The sequence below is a fragment of the Octopus sinensis genome, linkage group LG2, assembly GCF_006345805.1.
Source record: "Octopus sinensis linkage group LG2, ASM634580v1, whole genome shotgun sequence".
NCBI lineage: Eukaryota > Metazoa > Mollusca > Cephalopoda > Octopoda > Octopodidae > Octopus > Octopus sinensis.
In genome coordinates, this window is record NC_042998.1 from 95,114,280 (window position 1) to 95,129,014 (window position 14,735).

The following is a 14,735-nucleotide window of genomic DNA, read 5'->3' on the forward strand; positions in this document are numbered from 1 at the left end:
GAGGTTTTTAAAATGGGTTGACCAATTTTCTAAACACTTCTTAGCTGATCCCCCTTTAATTCTAATTGATGACCCAGAATTTTTGCCTGATAGGTCTTTGATGGATTTCCAGGCGAGATGGTGTTTTTTTACTAATGTGCTCTTTCGATAGTTTACTAATTTTGCCATTGATAAATTCGACCTCGGCGTTCAAGTAAGCCTCATCAAGATTCTTCCTGGCAGTTATGAGTTGGATCTTCAGTGACTGGGATGGAGAATGGTGGTAAGCTAGTGATATAGACTTTAGATGGTTTCTGGCTTCGATGACATTTGGGGAATTAGAAGATTTGCTCTGGCCCCTACTCTTCCTTTTGGGAAGAGTAGCCAGTGCAACTTCCTCTGTTGATTTGATGAGGCTGCTGTATACTTCCTCAATGTTCTCAGCATCTATTTCAGAAGTAGACAGAGATTGAAATTTGTTATAGATCTCAATAGAAAATTGTTTGGACATATCGGGGTTAGATAAGACTTCCTCCCAGTCGATCATTTTGATCGGGTGAGGCTTAGTTTTTTTGGATGAGCGAAGACTAAGCTTAACGGTAGCTGATACAATTCTGTGGTCAGAGCCGACAGAACTAAAGGAAGAGTAGGATCTCGAGTCCTTAACACTATTGCGCCATTTCTTTCGAAAGATGAGGTAGTCAATTTGTGCCCTATCACCAAGTGGGGACTCAAATGTCCAAAGTTGACCTTTTGGTTTCATAAAAGAATTGTTGGAGGTGTAGAGATTAAATTCCTCCAAGAAGTCTTTGAGCATTTCTCCGTTCCGATTGGTTTTAGAGTTGAAAGTAAACTTGGTCTCATCGGGTCCTAGTCTAGCATTCAGATCACCAGCTATAACCAGAAAATTATGGAGAGGTACTTGCTCAATGGTTGAACGAAGGGTTGTATAGAAATTTTCAATTTCGTCTGCCACAGACGAATTATGTGGGCTATACACACATACCAATGTTGATTTTGGGTTTCCATCTATCTCAAGCACCATAATTCTAGGTGAGATTGACTCTATACTCAAGAGAGTATCACTAGCCTTTGATGAAAGTAGAAATCCGATACCTCCAACTGTTGAATTAACAGTATTCTTTGATGCTGAGGAGGTTACAAGTTGATAAGAACCGACTTGATGGTATTTGAGGATGTTGTCAGGGTGGTAAAATCGGTGTTCTTGGACAGCTATTATATCAATGCCATGTGATTCTGCATTTGCACCAAGTTCTTCTAGACGGCCAAGAGAGCCGAGGGTGCGGGCATTGAGGGTGCTGAGTATCGTATGATTTTTACAGCTGATGAGGTGTTTGTTTGGTGTTGTTTGGTTGGGGGCTGACTCTTCTCCATCAGGTGATACCCGTCTGTTAAGATTGAGGGCATCACCATCAATGGATGCCCTTGGAGGTGCAACATTATCAGAGACAGGACCCGGCAAAGCAGGGGCTGGACCTACATCCGCAGGTATACCATTAGGTCTGGTTCCCTGGGGAAGAGGAACCCTGGTGCAGTTAATTGCAAATTCCATAGTCTTTTCAAATGGCTAATAATGTGTGCGCGCGCCACTACTACACACATTGGAAAGCATTGTACAACCAAGTACTAAAGAAGATCTTTCCTCCTCCATGAAACAAAGCTGTTCCCGCTGGACGTCAACCCAGTACTTCTAAGCTACGGGCTGAGTGATTTATTGTAAGGTTATCTCCCTAGATAGATTGCCTTCACTACGGCTAAGGAGCCCTTTCTACCCCACTGACACAGGTTGTACTGGTTTACAGTTTACCAGTAGTAGGATCCGATGCTGCATACAACAGACCTGACCCAACCGCATATAGTTTGATTTTGTGAAGTTCATTTTAAGACCTACTGCTTAGCTATGAGTGCCCAGCTCTGTCAGTATAGTCTGCAGCTTGCCTGTGGTTTCAGCGATGAGTACATGTCATCTGCGAATCGTAGGTTTGTTAGTTGTTCGCCATTGATGTTCATTCAACGTCCCTGATGACATGTGGTAAAGAGCTTTGGAGGAACAGTATCTCCTTGCTTCATACCCTTTCCAATAGGAACCCTTACTAGTGGTGATAGCATAGCTATATCTGTACTGAATCCAGGGTTCGCATATCTGAGCAGTTTGATATATTGCGTCACGACACCTTGCACTACCAGAAATTTCTATGCTGCTTTCGCCTCGACGCGTTTAAATGCCTTTTTGTAATCGGCAAAAGCGATACACAGAGGAATCCTGTATTCATTGTTTTGTGTGTATGTGTATATATATATATATATATATTATATATATATATATATATATATATATATTATATATATATATATATATTATATATATATATATATATATATATATATATAATATATATATATATATATATATATATATATATATATACATATATATATATATAGGTGGTGCTATTAAGTTAGACATGGCCTGGGCCAATAATGGCCGAAACCTATCAAAGTATCAAAGTATCAAAGTATCAAAGTATATATATATATATATATATATATATATATATATATATATATATATTATATGAAGAAAAATGCAAACTGGGACAAGAACGTAAAACATTTAGAAGACGATACAAAAAACACGGACGGGACATTCGAAGCCTTCAATCTTTAGTCAAGAACCGGATCATCCTAGCAATTTCGGCTGATTAATATATATATATAAATATTATATATATATATATATATATTATATATATATATAAGTAATACTAAGCAATAAAGGGTTTAGCAACGAATTGCCTTACCACATACCGAATTTAGAAATAGCAGTCAAAGAGTTATAGCTATTTCTTCTACTAAAAAGGGAGATCTCAGTAAAAACAGCAATTGGAATACATACATACATACATACACACACACACACACACATATCAGAGACACACCCAAACACACACACACACAATCACACACACACGCACACGCGCGGGAACACACAAACATGCACATATTTCAAGATCCATCATTCTAAGTGTGACTTTGAATTACATTGATTGGCAGTTTGACGGGAAGTATTAGTCTATTCCTTTATTTCTTTCAATTACAAAAATCTTTCAATCTCTTTAAGGGAAGTAACTCTAAAATATTTTGAACTTTTTTAGTTGCTTCCCTTAGAATAAACATTATGCTGTGTTTCACTCCCAGGTCTGTGTTGTTTGAGATAACACATAATCAAACGCGTTCCAGCTTTGACAATCTCATCGTTTGGATGTATTTGGCGCTATATTATTCTATGTCTTATCTTCAGCTTTTTTCTTTAGGCGATAAGATGTGTAGTCTGACAGAGATGTTACTGCTATTTTTGGAGCATTTAGTTTTGTGGTTATGGTGGGGGAACTTAATTACTGCAAGGGCATTTAACGAAGTGATTAAAAAGAGGCATCGCATGTCCGTGCCACTGGAATTTTGCTTCATATAATGATAGCTAAAGAGATTATTAGTATTATTGTTATCATTTTCCGATAGAATTGTATTTTATTTCATCTTCCGACCGGGTCTCAACAAGAGACCTATGGCTCGTATATATTAGATGGATAGAAACCTCCTGAGAATGTGAGCAGTTGATGTCGACACAATTTTTTGAGACTCATAGATTGTTGGTTTCCCAGGGATCTGGCAAATTTGTCAGTACCTTTCTTGGTCATTCTCAGGGCACTTACAACAATAGAAATAATTTTGATTTTTAATTGCCACGTCCAAGATATCTCAATCTCAAAGTCCTTATATTTCGACATTTTTTCAAATTCCTTTGCTGAGATGTTTCTATCAGTAGGTACAATCATATCAATTAACCGGTATGCTTTTTGTTTTAAGTCTTTGATCACAATATCTAGTCTGTTAGCATTTATTTGCCTGTCTTTATGTATTCCGTAATCTCATAAGATGGTACATTCTCTCCCTCAGTGACTAGCTGTGGATGGTGGTCATATGAGTTCTTAGGGTGCGGGATACCACAGTAACGGCATATTCTCCAGTACAAGTATTTGCCAACTCGATCATGCCTGGTTTTATATTCTGTAGGCGCAAGGACTGAACAAACGGCAACAATGTGGTTAATACTCTCAAGTTTGTCATTGCAGAATCTGCACTTTGTGTCTACCTCATTTTCTGTGTCATTAGCCTGAGAGGTCCGGGTGAGGAGACGCTGATCTTCTGCCGCTAGGATAAATCTTTCTCTTTCGGATTTCAAACCAGCACTCTGCAGCCACTGATAGGTTCTTATATTTACATCAGTTTCGCCAGCTCGTTAGGGGTATTGCCCATGCAACGGTTTTTTCTTGCCGCAGTCTTGATATTTCCTTCAAGCTTTCTTGTTTCGTTTTTGTTTTACACTTTTTTTGCTGCCTTAGTAGGTGGTGTCTCCTCCTTACCATCATCATAATCAGGGAGGTTAAGCTCACGTTTGTATTTATATGCCTCCTTTGAGATTGAATGCAGTTCCTTATTCTGTTCATGTTGCCTTACCAATTGTATCATCGAGTCGGTGTTACTTTGGATGTACACTTGAAGTCGATGTAATCGATTCATCCCCTCTTCCAATATTGCTGCTCTTGTGGCAAAATTTGAAACTATTATTATTATTATTATCTTTTTTTCTTCTTCTTTCAAATCTGCTTCCATTTCTTGCCGAGTGCCTTCCCGACTCCTAGGGCAAAGAAACTCATAGTATACATTGGTAGGCCATTAAACTAAACTCACTAGTTCGTTCATTTTTTTTTTAAAGTTAAATTAAAATATATGGGTAGTAATAGTTCTCACATCGACAATGCTCTTCTCAATACGTGTGATGTACCAGTTAAGACAATCTTTTGCACTTCTTGCAGGGATTGTAAGCCAGGGATCATTCTCATATAATTTTCGGTTCCCTTCTTGATCATTCCTAGTGCTCCCACGATCAGGTATTGTAACCGCTTTGAGATGCCACATTTTCTCAATTTCAATGAGCAGGTCTTTATATTTTCTGAGCTTGTCAAACTCTTTCGCCGAGATATTATGATCACAGAGGATGCTCATGTCGATCAATAAGCAAACTTTATTCTTTTGGTCTTTCACAACAATATCCGGTTTATTGGCTTTGATGGTTCGGTCTGTACGTACTGGAAAGTCCCACAGAATCGTTACATTTTCTCCTTCAGTTACAGCTTCAGGGTGGTGATTATACCACTTGTCGGCAGTTTTGATATTGTAATGCCGACTTATTAGCCAGTGTAGATATTGGCCAACTCTGTCATGTCTTAATTTATACTCCACTGGTGCTAAGACTTTACATCCAGAGATTAGGTGGTCCACTGTTTCAATCATGTCGTTGCAGAATCGGCATTTTGGGTCTGCTCCATTTTTCATCACATTGGCCTGGTAGTTCCGGGTTAATAGGCTTTGATCTTGAGCAGCCAGGATGAAACCTTCCCTCTCTGCTTTTAGCCCTGAGTTCCGTAGCCACTGATGGGTTTGCTTCTGGTCAACATCAGCTTGTTTGCTACGGGCCACATATTTGCCGTGCAGATGTTTCTCCTCCCACCTATCAGCCAATTGCTCGTGCGCTTTTTTTGTTGCCATTATTTTCACCTTCTTTGCAACAATAGTTGCCGTACTTCCCTCGGGTTGTTCAGTTTGGGTATCCTGCACGAGATCAATAGCAAATTCTTTGCTTTCCTTTATGATAGAATGAAGCTTCTTTCGTCTCTCGTGATTTTCCACGAGCTTTAGCATCCAGTCATTCGTTATTTCAAGGTATTTGGCCAGTCCAATTGTGGTTGTTTTGTAAGCTAGTTCAAATTGGATCAGGCCTCGACCTCCTTGGGCTCTGGGGAGGTAAGGCCGATCTACGTCTGCCTTTGGGTGGTGCATCCTATTACAACTCAGCAGCTTGCGTATTTTCCTATCTATATTCTTTACTTCACTCATATTCCAGTTCAACACATTGTAGCTATAAGTAACAACTGGAACTGCTAAGGAATTTATAGCTAACACCTTGTTACGTGCATTTAGTTCAGATTTCAGGACTGCACGAAATCTCCTATAACATTTCTTCCTGATCTTCTCTTTCATGCTTGCATGCTGAATACCAGAGCCTTCATTTATCCCTAAATATTTGTATGTTTGTTCTTGCTCAAGCTCTCTTATGACTGTGTCAACATCTAACACGACTGAATTTGTGGTCTTCACTTTCCCTTTGTGGAAAGTGGCCTTGGTACACTTCTCAAGCCCAAACTCCATCCCGATGTCATCGCTGAATGCTTTCACAGTGCACAATAGGCCTTCAAGTTCATTATCGTCTTTACCATAGAGTTTTAAGTCATCCATATAAAATAGATGGCTTATTTTTTTATTGACAATTTTATACCCATACCCTGTTCTGTTTAATTCACTTGTAAGGGGTATTAGGGCTATGCAGAATATTATCGTAGCACCAAAATGTTTTTGGAAACTAAAAGGAAAACTAAATCAGTATACCAAATCGCTTGTCCTATGGTTAATCTGGAAGCACTATTATTATTATTATTATTATTATTATTATTATTATTATTATTAGTAGTAGTAGTAGTAGTAGTAGTAGTAGTAGCAGTAGTAGTAGTAGTAGTAGTAGTAATAGTAGTAGTGGCACTGTCATGCCTTTGGTTGTCAGAAGTGAAAGTAGAAAAATCTGACGTCAGACGTCAACTTCGTGTATTTACGTCGTCAAGTTTATACCTTCGTTTATTTACGTACCACCACGCTTTAATTTACGCCGTTTATTTACGTACCACCACGCTAGGTTTATAAAACAATTGAAGCTTGAAGTTAAGTTTATAAATAAATACATTTCATTCCATGTTCTGTTTAAATTTTATAAATAAATATATTCTTGCATTATTCATTATTGTTTTTAAAAAAGAAATCACACCAAATCTGCACAAATGACCACCACCACCACCACCCCCATGACCACCACCGTGATCACATACACCAATCAGAATGACCACTGACCACCACGTGCGTAATTCAAAGTTTGAAATTTATTCAGTTAGAAAGTATTTCAGTGTGATATCAACACGTGCGAAAAAATTTTCAATATGGCTTTTGCATATCCAAGTCTAAGAGGAATTAATCACCGCGATATTGCCATCGCCACGGCTACAACAGCAGATAGCATTAATTGGCTTAAGAGACATGGCCTTTTGAATACCCAGAAAATATGTATATCGTGTGGAGGTACCATGAGTGAAATAGCGAAAAAAAGTATATCGGATGAAGTAATATGGTCGTGTGGAAGGCCTTGTCGAAAAACCGTTTCAATTAGAAAAGGAACATTTTTAGAAAATAGTAAATTGAAGTGTCAACAAATCATAGATATATTGTATTACTGGGCCAAAGCAAAGGGAATAGGACAGGAATGTCATTTAGCAAATGTAGCCGTAACAGATTGGAGGAATTTTTGCCGTGATATATGTGCAGAATATTATGTTGCACAGAACATTAAGCTCGGAGGACCGAACCGAATCGTAGAGATAGACGAAAGCGCGTTTTTTAGAAGAAAATATAATGTTGGCCATCGGGTTAAAACGCAGTGGGTATTTGGTGCTTTAGAAACAGATACCAGAAGATGTTTTTTAGTGGCAGTGGAAGATCGGACAGCGGATACCCTTTTACAAATTATAGAAGACCGTATATTGACTGGTACAACCATAATTTCCGACCTTTGGCGTTCGTATAATACGCTCAATCAATCAGCTAGGATACAGACATTTAACCGTGAATCATTCAATAAATTTTGTTGATCCGGTAACATTTGCCACAACCAACCACATAGAATGTTTATGGAAACATGTGAAGAATCGTAACAGAAGAGAAAACGGAACAGCCCGAAATTTACTTCAGACCCATCTCATCGAATTCATGTGGCGCTATGAATTTAAGGACGATATACTTTCATCCTGACAACCAAAGGCATGACAGTGCCGTAGTAGTAGTAGTAGTAGTAGTAGTAGTAGTAGTAGTAAGGCATTGAGTTGGCAGAATCGTTAGCACGCCAGTCAAAATGCTTAGCGGCATTTCGTCATCTCAAAGTTCCGAGTTCAAATTCCACCAAGGTCGACATTGCTTTTCAGGATCAATAAAATAAGTATTATTTGAAAGCTGAGGTCGATGTAACCGACTCACCCCGAAATTCCTGCCCCTTGTGCCAAAATTTTAAGTCACTGTTAAACAAACAATAACATAAGTTTATGACCAACAAAGAAGGTGATTGAACTTACTGTATTTGATGCATATAAGACGAATATTTTCCAGAAAAATGTCTCAAAAATACCCCCGGGTCCTATATACTAAATAGAGCCTCCCACAAGCTTTAATGCGCTAAAGCATTTTTTCCTGAATATGCGCTGCTAAAATTGGGGTGCGTCACGTATGACTGTATGTAGTTTGTGCCATCAAATACTTACCGATACTCGATTCTGCAATGCAGCTTCCACTAATGTAATTAAATCATGTAGTAATAACAAATATTTTGTGCATCGGTTTTAATGTTTTACAGTTATATGTATTTAAGCTCTGTGGAAGAAACACTGGCGTGTGCAAATTCTCGTTACAGTCTTAGTTATGTGAACATTATTGTGTGGAAGTTTTAATGAATATGATTTTTTTAAAAATCTTACTTTCCTCTGCAGTTATTACAGAGACACTTTCACTCAGAGGACTTTCGTCTTCGTCTGCCGTCACCTGAAGCTGGATCCGGTATTTGGTAGATGGTTTGAGAGAATCAATTACACAATGGCAGCTGTTCGTTGTTTGGTTTACACATAATTGATCTGAAAGTATATGTATATACGTGTGTGTGTGTATATATATATAATATATATATATATATATATATATATATATATATATATAGATATATATATATATATGCATATATATATATATGTATTATATATATATATGTATATATATATATGAATAAATAAATATATATATATATATATATAAATAAATATATATATGAATAATATATATATATATGAATATATATATATATATGAATATATATATATAATATATATATATATATATATATATATATGAATATATATAATATATATATATTATTATATATATATATATAATATATATATATATATGAATTATATATATATATTATATATATATATATATATATATGAATATATATATATATATATATATATATATATATATATATATATATATATATATATGAATATATATAATATATATACATACATATATATATATACAAGAATTTTTTGCGTAATGAGATAAAAAAAAACCAAGGCTGTGTAGATATTAGAACATGTATAGATATCTATAAATGTTCTAATACCTACACACCCTTGGTTTTTTTTATCTCATTACGCAAATAATTCTTATATACACACGCTGACATATGACCAACGTTGAATCCCTTATTCGTAAAATCACCGAACCTGGAACTTAACTATGGTCTGTCTATAGCACTTATTCAGCATTACCTGACACCTTTGGGTCTCAATGACACCATTACCTCTTATAACCTCAAATACATACATATATATATATATATATATATATATATATATATATATATATATATATATATATATATATATATATATATATACACATACTCTTGTGTCTGAGGAGAGTCATTCTCTTTTAGTGCCTTATTATTTAGCACACTCACCGGTAACATTTCCACTCATTTATTTTTCTAAAATTTTCGTTGCATCTTGCAACCTTTTCAGTAGTTGTTGACTCTGTCCATTATTTACACTGCCTTCTTTTCCTTTTTGTTTGTGCGCATGTGTGTGAGTCAGTGTGTGTGTGCATACACATGTATGTATGTATGTATGTATGTATGTATGTATGTATGTGTACGTATGTATATAAATATATGTATGTGTGTGTATGCATGTATGTGTGTGTGTGCATATGTATATATTTATGTATGTGTGTACATTTGTATGTATTCTGCATATTCATGTGTTTGCGTGTCCGTATTTGTGTGTTTTAATATATGTGGGTGTGTATGTGTTTGCATGTGTGTGTGTGTACCTCTGTTTCTTTGTAAGTACATGTCTGAGTGTGTATGTATGTGTGTGTGTGTGTGTGTGTGTGTGTGTGTGTGTGTGTGTGTGTGTGTGTGAGTGTTTTGCAACTATGTACTGTGTTTGTATGTATGGATATGTATCTCCATATGTGTGGACATGTGTCTCCATATGTGCCGCCCTTGTGTGAAGTAAGGTGTGTGTATATATATGGTCATATGTTTCAGTCTTTATTTGTGTATGTGTGTGTATGTGTGCTTGTCTATTCATATAACCTATGTACCTATCCGTCTATATGTCTATCTGTTTACTTTCATATCCATATGCTTACATACATGTGCATATACATATACATATATACATAGACCCACACACACACATACATCTATCTACATAACAGCCCAATAACTATTCTACTCTTCTTGTATAAAATGTGGGTATGGGGAAATTATATCTACTACGTATATTTTCTTTTTAGTATTGGGGAAGTTTCATTTATGAGGACGTACTCTTGCATTTGTCTGAGTGCTGGGTCCTTTGGCTGCTTGGGTAAGATGCGTATGTCAAGTTGACCCATATTGCCTCCATGTTGGTCCTTGGCATATTGGTAGAGTATGGAGGACTGTTTTTTTGTGTCACGTTGTCTCAAATGTCTATTTGGCCGTTCCGCAATGCTCTTAGATGTCTCCCCTATGTATGTCATGTTCGTGTCTTTACAAGCATCTACACACACACACACACACACACACACACACACACACACACATACATGCATACACACAAACACGGACACGCAAACATAAATATGCAGAATACATACATACAAATGTACACACATACATACATACATATATACATATGCATACACACATATACATGCATACACACACATTCATGCATACATACATACATACATACATACATACATACATACATATATACATAAATACATAAATACATACATACATACATACATACATACATACATACATACATACATACATACATACATACATACATACATGTGTATGCACACACATGCGTACAAACAAAACAAAAAAAGAATGCTGTGTAAATAACGGACAGAGTCGACAACTATTAAAAAGGTTGCAAGACGCAACGAAATTTTTAGAAAAATAAAGAAGGAAATGAGTGGAAATTTTACCGGTGAGTGTGTTAAATTATAAGGCGCTAAAAGAGAATGACTCTCCCCAGCCACAACAGTGTATGCTTCAACACACGGACTCACATAAAGAATCTTGCAAACCAAATCTAAAAACGAAATATATATGTGTGTGTGTGTGTGTGTGTGTGTGTGTGTGTGTGTGTGTGTGTGTGTGTGTGTGTGTGTGTGTGTGTGTATACACTAGCTTAGCTAGAGTGTGTGCCGCCTGGAACAGGCCTTCCCCTTTTCTGCCCTCGGATCCCACAAAATACACATATTGCCTACAGCAGACCCAAAGGTGGTGCCCCTACCGCCTCTACCGTCCCTACCGTCTCCCCACTAGATATGTTAGTGTATATATATATATATATATATATATATATATATATATATATATATATATATATATATATATATATTAAATTAGAGATAAAACCACTATTAGGCAAATCAAACAGTGAAAAACATAAACCAAAACATAGAAATAAAATTAATTAATATAATATACAAAATATAAAATATAAAATTTAAAATTTAAAATTTAAATAATTTAAATTTTGAATTTTATATTTTATATCTTTTTGTATTTTATATTTTGTATATTATATTAATTAATTTTATTTCTATGTTTTGGTTTATGTTTTTCACTGTTTCATTTGCCTAATAGTGGTTTTATCTCTAATTTATATATATATATATATATTTATACTGTAAAATTGGATTTAATCCTAAATCTAATTTTTTCCCTGTAAGTTTGGATTTACTCCCTAATATTATATATATAATATATATATATATATATATATATATATATATACAAAATTAGAAAATGGAGAAATATATCTAAATCAATCATCAAGCATCTGATAATACCCAATCAATACTTTATTGAACCATTACACAATAACAATGATATTATACATTAATATAGTACAAATATAACAAGACATAGAAATAGAAATAGAAATACATTTATATTGTAGCTGACAGCTGTTTCGGCCGTGAAGACAGGTATGTCCCATTTAACCTATTAGCCATATAAAGCAGGTATAAATGAGACATTAACAAGAATATCTCACGGCCTCTTCAGAGAATTTAATGCAAGTGTGTGTGTGTGTGTGTGTGTGTATGTGTGTGTGTATGATTCACAATCAAAGGTGCAGCAGTGGCATAATCCGAACGAATAAGGTGGCGTAATCCAATGGTAGAAAGAGATCCATGAATAAGTTATCTTTTTACTTGTTATAAAATTTTATAACTAAAACAGAAGTTAATTGAACTTACCGTACTTGATGCATATAAGACGCGTATTCTTTCGGCAAAAATGTCTTTAAGCCTGATACTTATTCCATCGATGTCTTTTGACGAGCCGTTAAGTTACAAGAACGTAAAGACCAACACGGGTTGTCAAAAGATGGTGGGGTACAAACACACACACACACACACACACACACATAAACACACACACACACACACACGACGAGATTCTTTCCGTTTCCGTCCAAACAGACAAATATAATGCTACACATATATATCGGTTAAGATAATAATCAATAATTCCTTAATAGCTGTAATTATTGGATTACTTAACTGATTATAATAAACATAAATTTGCATGCAATCAAATGCAGTACAAAGAACTGGAAATACTCTCGTTTGCAGTATTAATTTACTGCAGTATATTGAACTTTTCAAACAAAATATATTGGCATCTTGATAGGAAAACTTAGGGGGCCAATTAATTAAACATAACTTCCGAAATCATAGATAAAAGTAAATGGTTTTTGTTTTCTTTTACTAAGCTTAGTTTAGATGAGAAAACACTTACCTACAAAAATCTTGTACGTTATAACGAAGCCAGATTTTGATATCACCTGATTCCATTCGATTTCAAGCCATGTAGAATCAATATCTATAAAGAAGCCAAAAAAAAAAAAAAATCTATAAAAAAGGCTAAAATCTATTTGAAATAAATAAATCTAATCACCATAATTATTATTATTGTCTTGGTACCTTCCCTCTATATTTTCAACTGACCTTTCTTATTCAATCACATTGGCGAGTTGTGCAGAATTTTTGTTATTAGATTGTGGCCATGCTGGATCACACAGCCTTCAAGTATTTATTTGAAGAAATCACCTCCAAGACCACATAGTTGAGTAGCAAAATCCTTAACCACACCCCCACGGCTAATTCAGTTTAATATTTATGCTTTATTTTATTTTATTTTATTTCTTCGTAATGTTACCTCCGTTAGCATGAGTTATTCAGTTTAACTTTTCACTACTTCATAGGCAGCGAACTGGCAGAATCGTAAAAGTATTGGACAAAAATGCCATTATGTTTCGAATAAAAACTCTGCTGAGGTCGACTTTGCTTTTTATCCTTCCAAGGTCGATAAAATAAGTGCCATTTGAGCAATGGGGGAAAGGCTCAATAAAATCGATTTACCACTTCCCCTAAAATTGCTAGCCATGTGTCAAAATTTCTAACCATTAAACAATATTTGAATTTATTTTATTTCTTCGTAATATTATCTCAACTGCAAGGAGGCGAGCTGGCAGAATTGCTAGCAAGCAGGGCTGAACTCTTAGCGGCATTTGGTCCGTCTCTACGTTCTGAGTTCAAATTTCATCAAGGTTGATTTTGCCTTTCATTCTTACGGGATCGATAGAATAAGCACCATTTGAGTACTAGGATCGACGTAATCGACTTTCCCTTTCCCCAGAAATTGCTAGCTTTGTGCCAAAAATTTGAGATCAATATTATCTGAATTGTATGTTATTTAACATTTCATTTTATTTTAATTCATTTTCTTCAAGTGCTACCTCTACTGATTTTAGCTTATTGACTTCCATAGAAAAAGCTATTATTCGAACCCATACCCATGAGAATAGTATCGTAACTTCAGTTAGTTTATTAAATTGAGCATGTAACTCATATTTTTGTTAATAACACATTTACGAAGTTTGATGAAAAAGTATCGGGTCTGTTGCTATGGTAACGGAGCTAACGTACGCAGAATGAAGCTGCTCTGCACAGATTGACCTTGAACTCTGCTGTGCTTGCGCACTAAGCTATAATGTTCTCACTGACTTCTGTTGTTTATAGCAGTGCTTTTTGGAAGTAAAGTGTGTAGAGTATGATCATCTTAAGATTTGGCAACAGTTACGCAGGATCTCCTTGATTGTGTTGAGGAGGACGAAAACCTTTTGAAAATGGTTATAACAGGTAACAAATTGTGGGTGTATGGGTATGACCTCGTAGCCAAGGCTCAGTTTTCTTAGTGAAAGACCCCAACAAGATTTCAAGACGTCGCGGAAATCCAAGAGAATGTGACGAGGCAGCTGCTCGTTATCTCAAGAAAGGAGTTCCATGGATGCTTCCATCATAGGAAACAACGCTGGATAAACGTGTGGCTTCAGAAGAGGACTACTTAGAAAGAGATTAAATGCCGAATTTATATGTGCTTTAGT

General features: G+C 35.5%; 1 protein-coding gene across 1 annotated transcript in view; it reads right to left on the bottom strand.

Annotated features, from left to right (window-relative positions):
* The window catches only part of LOC115225302, a 42,047-nt gene that overhangs the window by 3,385 nt on the left and 23,927 nt on the right, over nucleotides 1–14,735 (bottom strand). Inside the window, exons 9-11 of the mRNA XM_036500746.1 lie at nucleotides 13,088–13,171; nucleotides 8,688–8,840; nucleotides 182–1,257 (exon numbers count right to left, since the gene is read on the bottom strand). Of these exons, the coding sequence (XP_036356639.1) occupies nucleotides 182–1,257; nucleotides 8,688–8,840; nucleotides 13,088–13,171 (1,313 nt within the window). The remainder of the gene's footprint in view (nucleotides 1–181; nucleotides 1,258–8,687; nucleotides 8,841–13,087; nucleotides 13,172–14,735) is intronic.